This window comes from Panthera leo, chromosome B1 (genome assembly GCF_018350215.1).
Source record: "Panthera leo isolate Ple1 chromosome B1, P.leo_Ple1_pat1.1, whole genome shotgun sequence".
Classification (NCBI taxonomy): Eukaryota; Metazoa; Chordata; class Mammalia; order Carnivora; family Felidae; genus Panthera; species Panthera leo.
In genome coordinates, this window is record NC_056682.1 from 75,695,598 (window position 1) to 75,719,361 (window position 23,764).

General features: G+C 39.2%; 1 protein-coding gene across 4 annotated transcripts in view; it reads right to left on the reverse strand.

Annotated features, from left to right (window-relative positions):
* The window catches only part of FHIP1A (FHF complex subunit HOOK interacting protein 1A), a 284,848-nt gene that overhangs the window by 68,129 nt on the left and 192,955 nt on the right, over window positions 1–23,764 (reverse strand). For all 4 annotated transcript variants that reach the window (XM_042935309.1, XM_042935310.1, XM_042935312.1 and 1 more), the window contains 2 exons: window positions 22,261–22,492; window positions 9,751–10,377 (listed from right to left, as the gene is read on the reverse strand). In XM_042935309.1, coding sequence (XP_042791243.1) covers window positions 9,751–10,377; window positions 22,261–22,365 — 732 coding nt within the window. In that variant the 5' untranslated portion in view covers window positions 22,366–22,492. The remainder of the gene's footprint in view (window positions 1–9,750; window positions 10,378–22,260; window positions 22,493–23,764) is intronic.

Here is a 23,764-nt window from a genome sequence, read left to right on the forward strand (position 1 = left end):
CCTTTAATAGAGATAGAAGTGTAGGAAAGAAACACATTTACAGTGGGTACCTATTGATTTTATCTTGCAGAGTATAAGACCAAGGAAAACTATTAATTTCACAGTACTAGAGGCCTCCCAATTGGGAACTGATGCCAGCTAAACAGCACCTTAGAGATCCCCAATCTGGCAGCCATGCAAAGAACGGGCAGGAGTGGCCCAGAACGGGTGCAACGAGGTCATCTATAGAAGGCACTGCTCCAGGGTAAATGCTAAAATTACAAGGAATTCAAATCAGATTGAACACTCAAGGAAACGTTCAATCCTGAGTTAGCCCCAGAAAAGAAAGAGTGAAGTATTCATTGATCTGACCGTCTAATAAGAGATGAACAGGCCAATTACAATAGTGCAATAAATACTCAAAATATGTAAGAGAAAAAATATAGTGCTCTGGATATACAAAAGGCTCTTACTCTAGACTTGGGGGGCTGAGAGCATGAAATGTTCTCAACAGAACTGATATTCAAGCTGCTGAGGAATAAATAGGAGTTACGCCAAAAAAGAGCCTTGGAAGGAAGACTATTTCAAGCAGCGGATGTACGAAAGCTCATAGGAGTAAGAAAAGATGGCATCTTCCAGGAACTAAGAGAAATACAGCATTACTGGAATGTAAAGGTAAAGGTAGAAAGAACCAGGCAGGTTCAGATCCTATAGGGTTTTGGAGGCCAGGGAAAAGAGCTTGAGGGACACCCCGATGGGGAGCCTAGTAGACAGATGTGTGCGTCTGATGCTCAGGAGTGGGATCTGGACCAGACGTGGAGATCTGGAGTCATCCATTTGTAGATGGTACCTCAAGCCATCAAGACCAGAGAGAGGAGGGAAGGCAGGTTCAGACAGATGAGATATGACAAAATAATCCAGGGCTTGGCATCAGAAACAGAAAGTCAGAAGAAAGTATGGAAACAGGTAGGCTGAACTTGGAAAAATTATCTGCCAACTCATTGCTGTCTCTCCTTTTCTCTTGTCCTGTTCCCACAGCACTCTCCCATCCCTCTGTGGAACAGTCATCTTTCTGGTCGTCTTTATTAGATGATTGGCTATTTTCTCCAGTTCATCTGGTCTGACTTATTCACTCCTCTTTCCCCAGCACCAGCCTTCCATAGTGCCTGGCCGACAGTCAGTGTTCTAGAAATATGTGTAGGTCGCGTGAATGAATCTGAACTCTGAGCAAAGTCTTGGAAAGGAAGACATAAATATTTAGCAATGAAGGTTTGGAGTCTTGTTCTTAAGACTATGCAATACTCATTATTCTGCAGAACATTTTCATCCATGTTTCTCTGCCACTCTGAAGAAGACAGCACAGGCATCCTCTGGCTCCACTTTCTGTAGGTCAGAACACAGTAGGCCTCTGTGTCCAGCTGTCACATGGCACTGTCCTTCTGCACAGGCAGGCTTCTGTTTGCATCTGAACCATGCCCTTCTCAGAATACTCTTTTTGAAAAGTGAATACTAGGGCACCTGAGTGGCTCAGTCGGTTAGCATCTGACTCTTGACTTCAGCTCAGGTCAAGAACTCGCAGTTCGTGAGTTCGAGTCCCATGTCAGGCTCTGTGCTAACAGAGTGGAGCCTGCTTGGGATTCTCTCTCTCCCTCTCTTTCCCCCCCCCCACCTTTGCCCCTCCCCCACTTGCTCTCTGTCGCTCTCTCAAAATAAATAAATAAACTTAAAAATTTTTTTTCTTAAGTAAAATATTAGGTATGTGTTATTTTTAATTACTGTCAGTGATGTATGTAATTTGAAAATTAATGTTGCTGTAATTATATTGATATACTGAATAGCTATTCCCAGCTTTTTAGTCAGACAAATTAGGCCTGTCTATGAATTCATCTTCAAAGCCTCAAAGTGGTTAAGGAATCGGGAGTATGCAGAATTAAAGCCTTTGTACTACGGTTAATTTAGCATGAGTTAGCAAATGTAATTGATTTTTAAAATGTGACATCAAGATTAGATTTCCCTTCAAGGAGAATTCTCCGTCTCTGTTCTCCCTTGCCAGAGGTTCCAAATTTGTAACAGGTAACTCACTCGGGTCACATTCAAAACTGGAATTAAAATGATTTGTTTGGGTATGTTGACAAGGAGTTAAATACTTTAAATAGGGGACATTCTTCTTCGGGACAACAAATGCCCTGATTTTGAAAAAGAGATAAATGCACAATCTCATTTACTGTTTGTTTCCAGTACTTTAACATATTATCTGGCTTGAAGGTGTTCACTTGAGTGAGTGAATGAATGCATCAATAAAGGTCATTATAAACAAAACAGAGAAATACATATACTCTTGACGACTCCCATGTTGAAATGGTTCACCTGTTTTTCTCAGGGCCCTTCACACTCCACTGTGGGCTTCTCTCCCAGATGCACCCCCCCTGCCCCCCCACACCGCCCGACTCCCACTCTCTCCCATGGCATCAGCTGGTGTCTCTGCATGAAGACCTTGGATTCTCAATCTCCAGGCCTGTAGTCTGTTGTGGAGTTGGATGTGTTATTCATAGCGAGTGCTTCTAGCATCTGATACTCAACATACCTGACTGGACAGATCATCCACACCTCCAGTGTGGACTAGAATGAGCAAGTCAGACCGGGTGAGCCGGAGAAGACAGCCAACAAACTAACAAATGCAAGAAACACGAATGCTCTACAGAGGGACTTAGGGGGTGCTGTGGGAACAGTAGAAGGGAAAAGGAGAGGCAACAATAGGTTTTGTAGATCATTTTCCCAGTAGTTTAATGACATAATCTATTTACTTTTATATTTCATTTTTAACGTAAAAATTTAAAAAAATATAGACATTCAACAGCTAAACATAAAATGCCCATCTATTATTTGAGCCTTTTATGATCCTCTCTACAAAACAAACAAAAAAAAAGTAATTGTAAAACATAGTATTTATTCCCAGCCCATTAAGTGTTAACTCAGTATTTCTAATTTATCTTCTCTCAAGAGTCTCCTTAAAAGAAAGCTAATCACCATATAAAATCGTAAGGATAACAACAGTTTAAAACAACAGGGTGCCTGGGTAGCTCAGTTGGTTAAGCGATCAGGTCATGATCTCGCAGTTCGTGAGTTTGAGCCCCATGTCAGGGCTCTCTCACACATACTCTCTTTCTCTCAAAAACTTTAAAAACAAAATAAAATAAAAAGCAAACCACTTCCCTGACAGCAGAACAGTATGGGACCTGTTGCAACTGTGGATTTTAGTATCAGACTAACACGGTTTCAAACCTGACTTTGCCATTTACAGAGGTTTCTAAGGTTCAGCTTCTTCAGTGAACTGGTGAAAGAATTAAAGACAATACACATGTACAGAGATGGGCATCGTGGCTTACACACAGCAGTGTTTCCAGTGGAGGTGAAGAAAGAGGACATGCACAGAGGGTGGAACAATTCAAGGAAGGTCCATCATTAACTTTAAACACTAATGGTACCTGGTTAATTTTAGCAAAAGAAAAAGATTTCTAGAAGATGACTTTAGTCTGAAGCTAGCAGCAAAACAGCTGGTGGGGACCATTTGATACAACTTGCCAAAATAAAAAAGCTCATAAATTTTGGATAGGAGATAAAGAACTTTCTATCAGTGGCTGTGTACCTACAGGTTGCTTACTTCAATTTGCATTTCCTGATTTACATATATGCAGCTTTCTACTTTGGCCAATATATAACAAGTGACGAAGACATAACCATCAATATTTGGTTACAAAAAATCAAAAGTGATAGGGTCATATATAGTTGCCCATCCATCATTTGTCGGTACTAAACTGTACCCTAGAGTTTTCTCATTCTCCTCCTTTTCTGGGAGAGCACGTCTTGCCAGTGGAGGCAGCGGAACGAGCTCTTCCTAAAAACTACAACACAAAAGTTTCCAAAATGTGGTCCAGTTTCCTGAAAGAGTCATTACTCTTCCCAAAGCCTGATGCTAACACACTTTGACAATCATACTAATTACAGAAAGCTTTTTGTCAATTGTGGTCCTTAGCTGGATGGCTAACAGAGTACGCTTTTATCATCAACATAAAGAGTTCTTTTTTTTTTTTTTAATTATGTTGTCAGATGTAATTATAGAAAACTGGGTACAAATGAGATTATGGGATCTATCCTGAGGGGCAACTTGGCACAACGGACCTCTGTGTTCCACTCTAGCAAATAAGGTCAGCTGGAGCTGTTGTTGTCCCTCCGATTTTAATGAACTGTACAGTGTTTTAAAACACGTTTTTATAAAAGCAACAATTACTCAGTGAATTCTGCTTATAACACATAATAAGTGGGTATCTAAACATTAAAAACTGCTCCATTCTAGTGATATGTTTACATTTTGAAGTATAAAATATTACAAACCACAAAACCTAAAAACACCTCCAAGATTTAACATATTTTAATATTTTGCCATAATTTATTCAGAGTGCTCTTTATTTTTTCAAAAAAAAAAAACAACCAAAAAAACAAAAAAAACAACCACATTACAAATAGAGCTAAAGCCTACTCCAATCGTATTACCATCATTTCTCCTTCCTTCATCCCCAGAAATAACCACAATTTTGAACTCAGTACATATTATTCCTGTGCTTGGTCTTGTACTTTCGCTGTATACATATGTGTCCAAAAAACAGTCTATACTAAAGTTTTGTGAGTTAAAACCTTATGTAAATTTTATGTAAATACTAACATGCTATATGAAACCTCTTTCTACTTTTTCTACTCAACATGTTTTTAGATTACTGGTGTTCACACATGTGGATCTAGTTACATGCTAATACATGTGATTCATTCATTTTGAATCCTGAGTAGTATTCCATTGAAAAAGAACAAACCATTCATTTATCTTTCCCTTAATGTATTTGTTTTGCTCTTCCTCAAATCACTATTCTATTGAATATCTTTGTGTGTGTACCCTTGTAAACATGTGCCAGATTTCCCTGGGGCAGATATCTAGAAGTGAAGACAAGATCACATAGTATGCAAATATTCCATTTTATTAAATATTGCCATACAGCTTTCCTGCATTATTGTACCAATTTATATTCTCAAGAGTTCTTGTTTTTTCTCACCCTTGACAACACTTGGTGTTAACAGATGTCCAACAAACAGTTAGCCAACTTGATGAGCATTATCTGGTGTCTCACTGTGGGTTCAATCTGCATTTTCCCTGATGCTACTGAAGATGAGAATATTTTCATATGTTTATTGGCTTTGGGTGTCTTCTGGGAACTGTCCATTCATATCCTTTGCTCCACACTGGGCGTGGAGCCCGATGGGAGGCTTGAACTCACAACCCTCAGATCAAGACCTGAGCTGAGATCAAGAGTTAGACACTTAACCAACTGAGCCATGCAGGCCTCCTTTGCCCTTTTTTCTAATGGGCTGTTTCATTGTTTTCTTATTAATTTGTAGCATTACATATATTTTTGTGTATTTGGGGTTCCAATCACATACACAGTTATGTGTATTACAAATATCTTCAAACCTGTGTTTTTGTTCTTAATTCTAGTCGCTTCCTTATGGTTCATGCATTATAGGAAGTCTTCATATAATGAACAAAGTGCTGCTTAAGCACAAGGGTCCTTGAGTCAGGTTGCCCCAGTTCAGATCCCGACTTCATCTCTTACTAGCCATGAGGCCTTTTATAAATTTACTTACTGTCACTGTGCCTCAATTTCTTCATCTATAAAAAAGGGTATAATACTAGTACTTACAGTTGTGAGGACTAGACGATTTAATACATGTAAAGCATGAAGAACAGTATCGGCCATACAGTAAGTTCTCAACAAATACGTTACTGTTACCATTATTCATAATCATCTGTTATTCCTGGTCTTTTACACACATTTATAGGACTTTTAGCAGTGATTTGTCATGTTCCATGAAGAATCCTATTGGGATTTTGATTTAAGTCACATTAACACTTCATAAATTACACCTTACATTTGCAAGGGGGCAATGTTACTTTTATCTGGAGAGATAAAGTGATCACCACTTTAACCAATAAGTAATCAAGTGTAGCATCACAAAAGTGAGATGACCCAACACATGCTTCTTGATATAATGCAATAAGAAGTGTATCACATCACCTGTAAAATATTCTTACAAACTTACCCTGAATTTAATCAAGCACTTAGACCTAACTTCCAATTTGCGGGACATACAGGTGATAGGGACAAGCTAAACTACATAAGAAACAAACCCAGAGTATGTAGGACATTCAACAAGACAATGGCTTCTCTTAAAAAGTCACTGTCATTGAGGAAAAAAGTGGCAGGTTGTTATAGATTAATAGTGACTTAAAGAGATATGACAGGGGCGTCTGGGTGGCTCAGTCAGTTGAGCATCCAACTTCGGCTCAGATCATGATCTCACAGTCTGTGAGTTCGAGCCCCGCGTCCGGCTCTGTGCTGACAGCTCAGAGCCTGGAGCCTGCTTCAGATTCTGTGTCTCCCTCTCTCTCTTCCCCTCCCCTGCTCATGCTCTGTCTCTCTCTGTCTCAAAAATAAATAAAAACATTAAAAAAAAAAGATATGACAATCAGAGATGTACCTTGTATCAGACTCCAGTTTGAAAAAAAAAAACCTACAAAAATCATTCAAGGCATAACTGAGAAATTGGATATTAGATCCTATTACGGAATTATTGTATAATTTTCTTAGGTATAATAGAGGCATTGTGGTTATGCAGGAGAGTGTCCTTATTTATAGGAGATTCATACTAAAGTATTTAATGTCTGTAACTTAATTCCAAATGTCTCTATCTTCATTTCAAATGGTACAGCAGAAACAAAAAACATAGATGATAAACATAAATATTAACAATTTTGAATGTAAGTCATGTGTATTTGGTGATCATTTCGGTATTCTTCCAAGTTTTCTGTATTTTACCTTTTTTATAATAAAAGGTTGTAAATCATAAGTGGCATTAACTTCATGGACTGATTTTCAGGAAAGTGTCATCTACACGGTATCTACAAACTAAACAATTTTCCATTTATTTAGGTCTTCTTTTATACTGATTAAAAAAGTTTTATAATTTTCTCTGTAAAACCCTTTTCACAGATTTGTTAGATTTATTCAAGATACCTTAGAATTGTTTGCTTTTGCAGGTAATATCTTTTCTTAATTGCCTTTTGCATACTGCTCTGGAGAACCACCTGAATATTTTGATGATTTGTTTCGATGGCTGTGCTCCTTCTTTAACAGAACTACCCAAAACAATTCAAATAAGCCCAAACCCAAACCTCTGTATAGGTCCCTCACAAAACTATTTTTAGTAAGCTTCTGCCTCCACAGCATTGCTCATATCCAGCCCTTCCTTGCCATTCTCATCCCTATCGTTCTTGTTTCTAGACCCTAATGTATCTCCCGACCTCCTCAGCATCTCCCCATCTTGAGCAAACTCACCTATCTTACCCAGTTTAAACTCCTAAAAGAATTCTGATTCTACCGTGTTATTGCTCAAATTTCTTCAAGAGCTCTCTGAACTGGATAGAGCAAATGTGATAGGCACTAATGCCCACCCACACCCACACACCCACACTGTCCGCTTCTAATCCCTGAACCTGTGAATGTAATAGGTTACATGGCAAAGGGGAATTAAGGTTGCTCATCAGCTGATGGTTAAATAAGGTCATCCTGGATAATCCAGGTAAACCCAAAGTAAATTGCAAGGCTCCTTCAAAGTAGAAGAGGGAGGCGTGACTACAAAATGGTGTTCAGAGAGATACAATACTGCTGACTGCACAAGTGGAGGAAGGGGCCACAGGCCAAGGAATGTGGGAGGCTTCTAGAAGCAGGATAGGGCAGGGAAGTGCACTCACCACGAGAGCCTCCAGAAAGGAGCACAGCCCTGCCAAGATCTCCATTTTAGCCCAGTGACACCTGCTGGACTTCGAACCTACAGTAAGCCAGTACTACCGTAAGATAATGAATTTGTGTTGCCTAAAGCCACCAGAAGAAATAAAAAAGTAATACAGCAATGTATTTCAAAGGTGCTTAGATTCAGGTAAGAAGTTCCATTTTTGCCGATGATAATATATTCTTTAAAAAGAGTTTACAAGAAACCGCACCGTTGAAGGCAGTAAGGAAGGGAGATTTAATATGTTGGCACAGATGGAAGGGAATCAGCTCCTTACTCCCCATAGCTGACTATCACTCTTTCTACAATTTCTAATTCTACTGGTCAGAACCCAGAAGAGACACATGGTACCCTGAATTTCTGAACTGTAGTTCTAATTTTCAAAATTTTTATCCATTTGTTTGCCCCAAAATATTCACCACATACTAGGTGATCCTGGTTTATTAGTAAAAATAAGAATTTAGTAGCATGAAAAAGATTATTGCTTTTGAACCTCAAAGCAAAATACAGTATATTATTCACTAGGGTTGCTATTAGCATTTTGGGCAAGTCAGTTCTTTACTGTGCAAGACTGTTCCACAAACTACCAGACATTAAGCATCCTTGGCCTCTGAACACTAAATGCCAGTTGACCTCCCTCCACAGCCACCTCATGTCCCTATGACAACAAAGGACACCCCACAGACATTCCTAACTGCCCTCCCCCCAGTCAAGAACTACTCATATAGTGTTCGTTAATAATGAATCTAATCTACTTATGGCAACTTGCCTGGCCTATTTCAATAAAACTCATTAATGGTCTTACTATTCCAGCAGAATCAGGCATACTTAAGACAGTACAGTTTATAAAGAAATATAATGAGGTGACTGTAAGAACAACCAATTGGAGCACCTGGGTGGCTCAGTCAGTTAAGCGTCCCCTCAGGTCATGATCTCTTGGTCATGGGATCGAGTCCTGTGCCCCACCCCACACTGAGCGTGGAGTCTGCTTAGGATTCTCTCCCTCTGCCCCTCCCCCACTTATGCATGTGTGCGCTCTCTGTCCCTCTCTCAAAAAATAAAATACAAAATTTTTAAAAAGAACAGACAATGGAAATAGACTGGGAGTGTTTACTGAGTTGGGAAAATAAAATTAGCTGTTGCCCAACATCCCTGACAAATCAGATGATATAAATCTGCCATTCAAATGCCCCTTCCAAAGACAACACTAACACCAAAAACTAATCAGAGCCCTAAGGTATCTTAAGAGCCTCAGACAGCTCCCATTATTTTCTGGAACTGTAACCACGATTGGATCTATGCTACACCAACACCTGCAAAGGACCTCACACTTTCTTTGTCACCATGTCGATGATCACGAAGCTATACAGAGTGAAGTATTTCTTGCTACCTCAAACTGTAAATACGTATTTATTTTTATAAATAAAATCAGTGCTTTGTGTCTATAATCATCTGGTCACTATCTTGCTGAGAAATAAACTGATCTGTGAAACCAGCTGAGCAGTCTCACAGCGTGCCATGATTCTACAGTGCAAGATCAACTTGAAAAGCTAAGAATATAGAAAGTGCACGTTCTACCAATCACTCAGGATATGTTCATAGTAAAAAACTAAAATAGTTCCTAACCCAACAGAAATGAAACATGAAATGGTAACGCATAGAGTTTCCTCTGTTGGCTTATTTAGAGCTGACAATGCTCAGCCAAATAGCTTTTCAACTTAGATTGCTCCCTCCAAAAATTTCCTCCAAACATCTTTCCGTAGAAGGTGCCAAGTACAACTTGCTGAAAAGAAAGGTATAAAAAAAAGTATTTACCATGAGCATGAGAGAGGAAAAGCGGAGTGGGTGGAAAGCATGCCAACGAGAGGGACTTACTGGACAAAAGTAGGTGTTCTCCACAATGTGATTGGCCACCATGCTGTTCTCAGCAGACAGAGACATGATGAAAAGCAAAGCATCCCGGGCCTGCTGACCCACTGTCCCCTCTCGGTGAATGAAGGGAATCAGAAGGGAGAAGATGAGGAAGTTGGCTGCCCCTTGGTCCTCACTAGTGTGGAAGAAGAGTTCCAGAATAGATGGATCTTTGGCAAGGATCGAACAAAGCTGATTGAGGAGGACAACCAGCTTCCCCTCCACGGCAGGGGTGCTTGTTCCCGAACAAGAGCTCAGCAACATCATCAGGGGCTTCAGGATGGGCTTGTGGTGCAACAGAGGCTGGTGCGACTGAGTGACCAACATCTCGTACATCTTTAGCTGCTCGATTTTAGTCTCATCAGTAAATTCCCTCCGCAAGCTCCAAAGGAAGAGTTTCTCCATGATGTTCTCGGAGACCACAAATTCCAGAATCGGCCCCATCGCAGCATCCTTGGCTTGCTCTTCAATTAGCAAGAAGAGCATGTGTTCTACATAATTCTGCACGGCACTGGCCTCATCTGGAGGGATGGATCCATATTTTGCCTGGGTGTTCTTCAAGGGGTCGTGCTTCTCTAAGATCTTCACAACCTGTAACCAATGCAAACATTTGTCATCCATCTCATGTTTACCATAATTACAATACACACCACCCCTGACTGCGCCTTATCTTTCATGGAAAATGCAGGAGCCATGGCCCAAAACAAGATAAATATGAACACTGTGTTTGTCTCTCTCTCTCTCTCTCACAAGAATAAAATGAAGTGGTTAAACTACAGAAAGCAGACATTTGAAGATGTTCATTTAAAATCGTTACAAATTTGGGCAACCTAAACGTCAGAGAAAGTAGTATAGTTTAAAAAATTAAGCTACTTGTGTTCATGAGCCTATTGTGAATACTACTGAGCAAAATGAAAAATTGTAAGTGATATATTAGATGAAAAATGAAGTCTTTATATATAGTCAGATACATCATTATCAACTATGTCAAAAACATACATGAAAAAAGATCGAAAAATATATATGGAAAAATAATAATCACTTTTGTGTTCAAAGTGATGATAAATTTTCACTTTTTTTCTGCACTGTCAAAAATATCACTTTTTAATTTTAAAATACATTAAATAAGTAAGACTACCCATGTTCTACAAATAGATTTGGAGGTTCCAACAGGAAAACACGGCTCCTTCGCACGCCCTCGACTGAACATCCCTCCCTCCTCTACTTGGATGGACACATTCTCCCACCAAGCATGCAAGGTTAGTAAGGATGAAAGGAAACTGATGAACAAGGGATACATACCTAGCACAATCACCCCTAGCATATGGCATATGATGAAACTAAAAAAATGAAGGTTTGAACTTTGCATTTTTTTTTAATTTTTTTTTTAACGTTTATTTATTTTTGAGACAGAGAGAGACAGAGCATGAATGGGGGAGGGGCAGAGAGAGAGGGAGACACAGAATCGGAAGCAGGCTCCAGGCTCTGAGCCATCAGCCCAGAGCTCGACACAGGGCTCGAACTCACGAACCGTGAGATCGTGACCTGAGCTGAAGTCGGACGCTTAACCGACTGAGCCACCCAGGCGCCCCTTAACTTTGCATTTTTTAAAACCAGAAAAAGTTCTGGGATGACCATTTACTAAGTAAATCCCTAATGCAGCAAGTTTCTGTTTGAAGTGATAAAAAAAAGTTTTGGAAATAGTGGAGACAGTTGCACAACATTGTAAAGGTAGCCAAGGCCATTGAACTACACATTTTAAAAAGGTTAAGATGAGGGGCAGCTGTGTGGCTCAGTCAGTTAAGCATCCAACTTCAGCTCAGGTCATGATCTTGTGGTTCACGACTTTGAGCCCCACGTTGGGCTCTGTGCTGACAGCTCATGATTCTGTGTCTCCCTCTGTCTCTGACCCTCTCCCACTTGTGCTCTCTCTTTCTCTCTCTCAAAAATAAATTTATAAATAAATAAATAAATAAATAAATAAATAAATAAATAAGAAAGTTAAAAAGGCTAAGATGGCAATCTTTGTTATATATGTTTTACCACCACAAAGAAAAAAATCTATTGACGGTAAAATATAAATAAATCCCCAATTAGGTCATGCGATGTCCTGGTGTTTTTCTCCCTTACGACTGCTGCCTACTGAATGCTTCCTACCTCTCTCTGCCCATCAGTACTTACCTCTACTTTAGGACCTAGAAATTAAAAGAATTTCCTATCTCAACTCCCATGTAACTTTATGACTTGGAATTTCTACAATATCCATTCAATTGACTTCCCTTAAAATGTATACATATTCTAATAATAATTTTTAGACAACCTAACACCCTAGCAATGAATTTATACTTGTTCCTTTTTGCCTTTCTGAGCTGCATGCTATGGGGATTATGTTTGTCTTTTGCAGTACCCTCCTGGCCCAGTTCTATAACGTGCTGTTACACGCTCTATATTTAGGTTATAGAATTTTTGCAAGTCACTGGGGAAGCTGGCAAAAGTACAATGCTATGTCAGCATGCATGAGAAATGAGAAAAATGTATTTCCCCAGGAAAGGTCTAAGTTTTTCTCCTGTCAGAAACAAGGCAAATGAGCCTTTATAGACCAAGCAAGTGTATCCTCATAGAATGAACAGAACTCTACAGAATCTGGAATCTCTATCAACTTTCATTATAAAATTAATAATGTTGTCACAAAGAAAAAAAATCACTGCAACACCCCTGAGTTGACATTTTCAATGAGAAAGGCCTTGGGTTCGCAGCTATCCAGGTGGCACCTGGCTTAATGACTCAGCCCCAGCACATCCACTGGACGGACATCTCTCCTTCGCTCCCTGCCAGACTCCAGAGATCCCCCAGCCTCCCCCAACCTCTAAGAAGTCCTCCAGAATTCCTCAGAGGCCTGACTACCTCACTGGCAGAAATGTTGGGATCTGGCTGTCCTTTCCCTCTGCTCTGGCCTTGACAACATCTCCCAGCATGGGACCACAGTACCTCACTTGTCCAAAAGGGGCCTCCACCTCAACACGTATGTTCTCGAGCCCCCAAAGCTCGAACTTCAAGGTTCCACATTCTGAAGAATAAATCAGCAACACGCTTTCTCCCAGTTCCATAATTTCAAAGTCCACATATTGAGTTTACTTATGAGAACTATCTATACAGGTAGGCCTCAGGGTAGAAATGTAATTATACTTCTCATGTGTGCTCAGACTGTCTAAACTGTCTAAAATTGATCCTATGCTTTATACACTGTTAGTGGTGGGGCAAATTAGCTCCATCTTTCTGGAAAACAGTTTGGCAATCTGTATCAGAAGCTATAAAATTATCCCTGCCCTTTGACTTGTTAATCTCACTTTGGGGAGAATCTAAGGAAACAATCCAAAAATAATATGTTAAGAAATGTTCACGCCAATGATATTTTCAATAATGAAAAATAAAAATATTATTGACTCAGTCAACAATAAGAGAATTATAATCGAAATGTTACATCACCATACAATAAAATTATTAAAAATAAACACTAAGTGAAACATATCATCATTGCATGCAAATGTATATATGAAATAATTTAAGTTAAAAACTAAATATATTGACAAAAGACACAGGATCATAAGTGAGTCTGAAAAGATATAAATGGGATTTTAAGGTTAATTACTTCTTCTCCCCTATAAATTGATCTAATTTCATAATATAAATAAAAATAAAAGTAGACAAAGTAATTTTGCACTAATCTCTTTTTTAAAAAACCAAAACACTGGAGCACCTGGGTGGCTCAGTCAGTTAAGCATCTGACTTTGGCTAAGGTCATGGTCTCAGTTTGTGGGTTTGAACCCCACATCAGGCTCTCTGTTGTCAGCACAGAGCCTGCTTCAGATCCTCTGTTCCCCTCTCTCTCTGCCCCAACCCTGCTCATTCTTTCTCAAAAATTAAACTTTAAAAAAAGAAAAACCAAAACACTGAGTTAAAAGCAATTAATAATTGAAAATCTCCTAATTCTCAGAAATTCCTAAGCAATATAAATTTATACACGTGTATATGTATTTATACTATATGCATGCATGTAAGTAAGTATATGTTACACATCTAAATATATATAAGTAATATATAGCAGAACTATTTACATAGTCATGAAGCACATTTTTCTCATAAATTAACCGTCACATATTATTTATTCCACTGTATTCCTTTGCAAACAGACTTACTTTTTTTGCTGTGAAAAAGCTTAGAAAAGAGAACTGAGTTTTTTATACAGAAGACAAACTACTTAGCCACTTTTAAATTGAAACATCTTTACCCTCTTTATAGTATAAGCTCCTCTACACTGGTTAATGGGCAGAGAAACTCAAGAACAGAGCTATGATAACCCATGGAGACTGAAGGTTTGTTGATCATCCGTAATGGAGCAGACATGTTAAGAGCCCTTACTCATTCCCGGCCCTGGCCGGGTGGTTTTACTGCCTGGAAAAGGGTGTGTTACACCAAGGCCTGTGAGTCATGGAATATACAGTGCTCAGCAAAGCGTTAATTATGCCTGTGTTGACACATGTCCTTAACCTCTCTTCTTAGGTGTCAAGACCCTCCCAGGCCACCTCCCTTTCCCTTCCTGGCAGACACACCCATGAACTGCTTTTAAGAGTGGTCTCTAAGGGCCCATACCCAGGGCCTGGTTCCTAACCTGACAGGGAATGTCTTAAGAAGCTTCTTGGCTACAGCACAACATGCGTTGAAATGCCAAAGAACTGATGCCTCAAGTTCACTGCCCAGATGGTGTCACAGTTCTCTCAGCTTCTGTAGATGCTTTCTCACGTGACCTGGACTTTTCCTTATTTTTTCCTTTAGTGCTGTCTTCTCACATCACTTCCACCAAACCAGTACTCCTGTGTCCTGACTTCTGCCTGCTGCCTACTTTCATCCATTTATCTACTCTGAGCTTCCAGTCCTATAGATCCACGGTCTTTGCTGCTCCTGGTGGCTTCCCCAGGCCTAGCACATTCCCCTGAGTATCCTCTATCTTATGCTCACAACTCTGCTAAGTTGGCTTCTCAGCTGTATACTCAGTCTCGGGGATTCAGGTCCCGGAAAAAAACACCATTAGGGGAGCTGGAGGGACCTAGAGATGGGAAGAGAATGAACGCAAGCAAAATATGCTGTGCAAATATTTCCTTTACTAAACAAGTTCACTTCTTTCGGCTAAAAATGCCATTTAATAAAGCAATCAACCCCTGCTACAGCCCCAGCTCATTAAGTAAGGCAGCTAAGATCGGAAATAGCACTGTAAATGTTTTGCTGATCATGGCTAGGCATCTGTTGGTCTACAAACTTTAAAAAATATAAGCTGATACATATATGTGTGAATCATAGCCTGGATCACAAATAGAGCCACATGTAAATTATCACAAATGTACAAAAAATCAATAGTATGAACAATTGTATACAAATTATCATCTGACAAATACGCTTAAATTTTAACCTAACTTCAAAGTCATTTGCTCTATAAATATAAAGGTTATTAGGGTAAAGGAGATGAATAAATAGCATTTTTCTTTTATTAAGGATATCAGCTACTCCTAATGATGGTCCCCATCAGTCAGCAATAATAGGCCTGGATTAAAAATATTCACAAATTCTAAAATAGGCATCTCAAATGCTGTCAAAATGAAAGATCCACATAATCACTCCTCTAGCTAACAAACGATTATTCTTCATGGTAAACACAAGTGTTTATCTGTCAGATTAGCTTTGACTACATCTTAATATTGTTTTATGTCTTCTATACACGCATATGTTAAGAGATGATTACTTATGCTACTTTGGTTAGAGCCTAGTTATTTCAAGAAAGTCACATGAGTATAACCCATACTTCCAAATCCTTTGGAATGCTAATTAAAGTGACATCGTGGAAAAAACCAAGTTACTAAGCAACATTTTCCATCACACAGAACAAGGCCAGGCTTTTGCGATCTTAAGCCAAATTCCACTTAATGTACCAAATAACTACAACAAAACTAAGTTTCCATCCAGTCCTTGATCATTACTTAAAAGCCATGTCTTTCAATCTGGGGTATTCCTGGCACACCTATTGCCATGGGAGACATCTACTGAGTCATTTCTTTTTGTATTAAGATTAACAGCCTAGTAATATATCTGTGCTTGTACAATTTGGTTCAGGTCAGCTCCAGTCCCAGTCTCCAGAGGCATATCTAAATCTGCGATTGAACAGGGTAAAAGCAGGAGCTATATCTACACATCATACCTCCTTGGGACCAAAGATGGTCTAGCACTACCATAATAAAGAAACATGGTAGAAATATCAATAAATAAAATAACATAATAAAACCTTCATTTAGGTATGTTTGTTAAATTTAGGTTTTAGGGAAAGGATTTAAGAATAATGATCTATGTAATAATATTCCATGGTAAAAAACAGACTTATCACTGATCATACAGTGGGTGCACTGTTGATATTTCCACATGTTCGACCACTTTAAAGTCCACTAGAAGCATAAGTTAATGCCTCGGCCCTCTAAAGAAACAAAGCTTCTGTTCTGCTTCACTTTCTACTGTCAAGTTCAGAGCTATTTGAGAAGCTAAGAGATATAAATTTTTAAAATATTAACAAACATCATTTGACTAAGATATTAAGATGAGATTCTCTAATACTTCCCAACTTTTCATCTCTCAAAGACTAATTTTTGTCATTTCGTCCATGACAAGGCATAGACCAAAAGAATGAAGATGAACGGAACAAGAGAATCAGTTTCACAGGGAACAGACACATCTCAAATCCATTTATAAGTCCTCTATACTTCTTTACTAGGATCAGGCCCCTTGGAACTCTACATAAGATACTATACTTAAACCATATCATCTACTTTGCATTATTGTGGGAAGACATTTGACTTAATTAACTAATCTAATTTTTCCCATCCCCACCCTCACCAAGAAGAGAAAGGCTACTAGACTCACTAGCTTTTCTTCATCCATTGCCATTATTCTATCTGAGCTCTGAAATTTTCTTGGCTCAAAAAATTGTATAACCGCTTATTTTTGGAGGCTGAGGGGTGGTAAGGAGAAGCTTTGGGCTATTGACTAACCAGAAGCACACGGAAATGTGCATTTCCAATTGATTTTATTTTTAACCCATCACTTCTGTTCTCCTAGCTCTAAGTGCAGACACCATTGGGTATATAACCAATACTGATTCAAGGCTCAAAAGGAGAGGACAGAGAATGAATAGAGCAAGGTCCATGAAGCTTCACGGTACAGCTGTGCCATTACGAAAAACTGGTGTATGGGTGGGTAATTCACATGGCAAAATAGTTGAACAGTTTATTATCTGGTGGACCAATGCTTCTTACATCCTGTTCTCTCTTCCATTCAGAAGAAGCACAGAAGTAAAGGCAAGAGATAAAAACAATAGTCTACTCGACTATAAATCGTTCTTCCAGACTACTATAAAAACTAAACACACACACACAGTCCTCCAAATCACAGATCATTAAATAGAAGTCCAAAGACCTTCCTACAAAATTATGGAATGTTTTAACACTAACGTATGTTCAAAGCTGTTTTCTAAGTCACCTAGCTCTTCTAAAGTTGTACTTCATACAATGTTCCTATCTCGCAGTTCAACAATTTATTGAATATCTACAACAATGGGGCTACGCTATTCTTGGCACTTGGAGATGTAGGTCAACTATAAATGGTCTCTGATCATGAAGAGCTTGAAATGAGGGTGGAAGGAAGCTACTGCACACATAATCTTAATAAAATGTGGCTGGTATAACAGAGAAAGAACACTCAGGATGCTGCTGCAGCACTGAGTGGAAGCATAAAAGAGAGCAGAGAAGGTTTCCTAGAAAAACTGATGTCCCAAAAGAGTCTTTAAGAAGGAGAGGCATTTAACCAGGGGGAGGGATATTCCAGGCAGGAAGAGGAGGAAATGCCTAAAGCAGAGAAGCGTGAAATAGCGTGAAGGCCACTGCCTAGGAGTGGGGTTGGCTAGGAACTCCAAGTAATTTCCCATTTCTAGAGAATAAATCAGAGACAGGGAGTGAAATGAGGCCAGACCATAAAGGCCCTGTGTGACGTGCTGGCCTGTAGGTGCCCGGATGCCACTGAAATGTCCAACTAGAAAACTGACACGGGCAAATCTGGGTTTTAGAGTCACTGCTCTGGCAACATGACAGTGCAAGACAGCGTCTCAGAAAGTGAGAGAAAGTACAAGCCAGAGGCTGCTTCCTATGGCCTGGATTCACTGTCAGCAATGTCACCTGCCGAATGTCCCCTAAAGAACTATTCTGGGGATGTCATGACATCACTGGGCCCAGGGAACAGTTTGGAAACTCAAGTGCACAACTGGGCCACTCAAGATCTCTCCACTGGCAACCTTCCTGAATCACAGACTGCCGTGGATGATGGCTGGTTGTGTGACAAGCTGTCCCTGACAGACTGCAACGTGTAGGTGGGCAAGCGGATAGCCTCCTCCATCAGAGTTTGCTTTGTAACTCAAGGCCTGGAACAGAAACTGCCAAATACATGTTAATTAGGCTGAATTTGTACTCAAGTATCCTAACAAACAGAAGAACTCTGGATACCACAGACGTCTATTGACTTCATTTTCCCTAATTTAACAGATAAAAAGTATTATGCTTGCCAGCTGCTGGGGCACTTCAGTAAATACAATGTTGTCACCCAGTTCTGACTATGCCACATTTCTTACCAGCCTTACAGGTTCCTTGGGTGGCCTCAGGGGAACCCAGGGGCTGCTGTCACACTAGTCACAGGAGATTATGTCAGGCTTTAGCTCACTTCCCAATCCTCTGCAACCCTTCCACATGTACCTCCACACTGCACAACTCACAACAAAGTACTAATGTACAAAACTCTGAAATGAGTCTCATTTATTCCTATCAACTGAATCTCTCATTCCTTACCTGAGTTAGCCTTGCACCTCCACTTTGCCCTAACTTCCTCACTCTTTTTTTATCACCAAGAAAAGCCAAAGCTGAACATTTCTTCCCAAAATCTTCTCCAAAACATTGTTTTCCGTTGTCAACAAAACTTTCCTTTCCTATAGTCAAGCTAGCAAAAATCTCACTTCCTCCATTTCCCAAGCCACTTTCACCCATAATAGTCCCTTCCTTTGATTTAATTCCTGTAGTAATATTATTCATTTTCTAATCATGTATCTCACCTTGTCATCCAAATTAGCATATACATTCTTTATTTTTAAAAAATTTTTTAAACGTTTATTTATTTTTGAGAGAGACAGAGAGACAGAGTATGAGGGGTGAGGGGCAAAGAGAGACGGAGACACAGAATCTGAAGCAGGCTCCAGGCTTCGAGCTGTCAGCACAGAGCCCGATGTGGGGCTCGAACTCATGAACCACAACATCATGACCTGAGCTGAAGTCGGACTCAACCGACTGAGCCACCCAGGTATCCCAGCATATACATTCTTTAAAAGCTCAGACCAAGGCTTACACATTCCCATGTCCACCTGTGCCCCCTATACCAATGTATCCGCAGTTTGGGCTTGGTAAATCTCCATTTAACAATAATTGTGTTGACATTCACATGCATTTCTTCAACGTGAAGAAATGCAACAGAAAAGTCCTCAAGAGCCTTTCTTGGAAGTAAATAGACACTGTGGGCACTTTGCAGGTTTATTTAAAAGGAAAAGTCAAGGCTAAAGAGGTAAGAAAGTTAAAGAAATGGTTGAAACAACAATAAAACCAAGAGTGTCTCTACTTTATAAAAGCAAGTATTTCATAACTAAACACCATTCCCTCTGACAAAGTTATCCTTACTCTCAACTCAATATTCTGCTGCACTAGGATAAAGAAGATATGGCATATATAGATACAATGGAATATTACTCAGCCATCAGATCAAAAAAAAAAAAAAAAAAAGAATGAAATCCCGCCATTTGCCACAAAGTGGATGGAGCTAGAGTATATTATGCTAAATGAAATAAGTCAGTCAGAGAAAGACAAATACCATATGACTTTACTCATATTAGAATTTAAGAAACAAAACAGATGAACATATAGGAGGAGGGGGAAAGAAAGAGAGGAAAACAAACCATAAGAGACTCTTAACTATAGAGAACAAACTGGGAGTTGATGGAGGGATGTGGGTGGGGCTTGGGCTACATGAGTGATGGGTACTAAGGAGGGCACTTGTGATGAGCACTGGGTGTTGTTATGCAAGTGATGAATCACTGAATTCTACTTCTGACACCAGTATTGCAATATATGTTAACTAACTAGAATTTAAGTAAAAACTTGAAAAGAGGGGCTCCTACGTGGCTCAGTTGGTTAAACATCCAGCTCTTGATTTCACCTCAGGTCATGATCCCCCATCGTGCTCTGTACTGACAGCATGAAGCCTCCTTGGGATTCTCTCTCTCTCTCCCTCTCTCTCTGACCCTCACTCTCTCTCTAAATAAATAAGCATTTAAAATTTTGAAAAGAAAAAATATATTTTCTGCACTAAACAAAGGGTACTATGTTTCAGATAACCCAAAATGTCTGATAATGCTGAAGTCATTCATATAAAATAGGGAAATGAGTAATATGATTCTGGGACCACTAATTTACTCCTTCACTAGTGTGAAAGAGTATTTACAAATTCATGAATTAAGACTCTCTAACAGCACTCCAACAGCTTTGGAGAAAGCTTGCCCAGGACGGAATTTGACAGGGCAAATGATCCATCCGCATAAAATCAAGAGGTTGATATATCATGTCTGTATAAATGGATATTAAATGGACCACATCACAGATACTCCACCAAGAACAATTACAATCAAAAGTATTTTTACACAAATAAACAAAATGGGCTCAGAGCCAAGAATACATACTAGAATGATGGGAGTTCTTCAGCCAAGTGAAATGACTGAGGCTGAAAGTACTGTTAATATAAAACATCTAATTGGGGTGCCTGGGTGGCTAAGTCAGTTAAGTGTCTGACTTCGGCTCAGGTCATGATTTCATGGGTTTGTGAGTTCAAGCCCCACGTCAGGCTCTGGGCTGGGCATGGAGACTGCTTAAGATTCTCTCTCCCTCTCCCTCTGCCCCGCCTCTGCCCTCTCTCAAAAAAATAAAATTAACTTAAATTAAAGATAAAGATAAAAATAGGTTTTCTAAAATATTCTTCCCACACCCAATGGGCTAACAGCCACATCCCCTTGGTTCACAAACCCACTTTGGAGCTGGCACATTAAAATACTTATAAAAGTGCAAAGTCAAAGACAACTACTCTAATTATCTGGAAAACTCCTGAATTACTTTCCTCCCTTTGCTAAAGCAGACATGCCCTTAAAATCCAGAGCAAATCCATTATGATTCTAATTGTAAAAAGTCAGAGAATGGGAAATGCATAAAAAATCTTGGAAGCTTTCTATGAATGACAAGAAGCTACAAAGTGCAAATGACCCAGAAGTAGAATCGATTTTGTTTTTGATCTAAACTGTGTCCCCTATAATTGTTGTGATTTGCAGGCTCAGTGCTTTAACCCCTGTGCTGTGTCCGGCCACAGGAAGGAACTGGGTAGTCATTAAAAAACTGTCACATAAATAGCCACTTACCAGCTCACCTAGGGAGTGTAATGTTGGACAAGTAGTAAAGAAGGCCAATTTTATTTATTTTACTACTTACAAACTCCCTGAGGAAAGGTGGTGAGCTGATAAATTTTCTGAACACTAAACCCTTAATTATCTCTATGAGCAGATCAGAGTTACAGAGAAGTCAAAACGAATAATCAAGAAAACTTTTATAAACAGCTTTCTAATGAATTCAGGTACTGCCAGGCACCTTCTTTTGTTAAATTATACAGGGACCACCAGCCCAAAAAATGGTAGAAGCACAGAGGTCAAATACACGAGTCAAGGGACCAAGGTCTACGCACTTGCTTGCAAACTCACTATTTGTATAACCTCAAGCAAGTCGTTTAACATTGCTAATTTTCCATTCCCTCATCTGTAAAATGAGGAAGCTAATATTAACTGCCTTGTGGGTTTGCGGAGAAGATTAAATGACATAAAGCTTAAAGCTTTTGAAGTACTCAGCACAGCACTTGGTAGGTATTTCATAAATGTGTATTTTAGTGCTATTGGAATGTGAGGACTAAATGGAAATCATCAGGGAGGAGGGAAAGAGAATTTGTAAACAAGGTCAAGTCTACTGCAAAGTGATGCAAAAGTCACTTTAAGGCCAATTGCTGTTCTTCTAAAAATATCTGAGAAACATATATGTTCCCTAATTGCTTTTATGGCAACCATGGTTTTTAACCAGATCCCTATTCTAGGAAAGAAAAAAAAAAAAAAGTTGCTTTTCCTTCCACCTGAAAGGGTTTCCGTGCCCTATACTTCTGGAAGCCTTAGTTAGTGCCACAGAGGTAGGCAATCCTGGTTCAATGTGATGGAGACCTTGAGGGCTACCTAGGCCAGCAGAGGAAGTGGAACTCATACATTACCTGTGCCCAGTGGTTTTTAAATACAATCATGCATGTTTCTGGGTCAACTCCCTGCAGGCTCACAGTCTGCTGGAGTTTACTTTCTGTCGCAACCGATGACATCATAAACCTTCATACATCAATGCTTCTAAGTCATATTTAATTTTCCAGAAAATTTGGCAAGCAGTCACTAACTTTCAAGTATCACGTAAGAAATGTAACTTCTTCACATTTCATTGTTATCTTCTGAAACCTGTAATGACAATAACAAAAACACATCTCGTTATGTTCATATATTTAATAGGACACTGGCTATTAAATTTAAATCCAAGCATAGACATTCTCAAAGTTCAACGCAGAACAAAACATCCACGAAAGAGACATTACTACTCTATCTACGGGTTCCCCTATTTTCTCTTACCTTGCTACTAAAAATATAAAATAATGATGCTACTACCAAAGCTACGTTCACGAATTAAACAATTATCGGCTTTATTTTCTCCACTACCACCAACCACAGTCCCCTAGATTGTAATTCTAATCATTCACATCTAGTGTCTATAATCAAGCAAGAGATTATGATAACAATGTCCGTGGAGTTTAAAAACATCCAGAAACAGGAAAACCATTAGTTAACGGCGACAGAAATAAACGGCTTGATGCCACTTGGGGTAGTTATAAAACAGCACCCAGACTCCTGGGTCCATTATGATTGAATTTTTTTTTAATCAATGGCTGTCATAATGGAATTTAAAGCATTCTCAGTCATTTCATAGCTACAAACCAAGTTAAGGTTTCTAGCTTTTCTGAAAAATAATAGAATTCCAAGTAACCTTGACAAATCACAGATAGAAATGATCCATCAAAAACAAGATAGTGCTTACTCGGTGTGAGTACAAGATAGCACACTTACAAATGAAAAATGAATTATGTGGATAAAATATGAAGAAAGTATGACTACAACAGAGCCAGTAGGGAGAAAAAAGATATTGAGGTCACAGAGTGTATAGTAAATATGAGCCAGTTGCGTGTTGCTAACTCTCAGACAAAAGTGGTAAGACAGTGGTATTGTCTTATCATTGTGGTCAGCCCATCCAAAGGACTGGGTACAGTTCAGAATCCTTTTTTTTTTTTTTTTTTAAGCATACAAACTGGAGAGAGTTCAAAGTGATTACAGGATAATTATTAGAGCACCGGGAAACAAAATCCATGATAAAATTTCCAGACTTGCAGTGCCAAAAAAACCCCAACTATTTTCAACTGAGTAATATGAAGGGTATCACACTGGTCAACTCTTCCGCCCACTAACAATAAAGTGTGAGAAAGGGGGCTTAATGTGAGGATTCAGGTTAGACTTATGGCTCAAGTTCTTTGCAGGGAGTGAAATTAACTAGAACATAGTTAAGGAATATTCAAAACAAGGACATCTGTTGGGGGTAGAAGGCTAACCATTCAACATTCATATCTGGGGGAAAAAATGTTAGAATGTAAGAACAGAAAACTTGCTAGATGTGATAATTCTTGA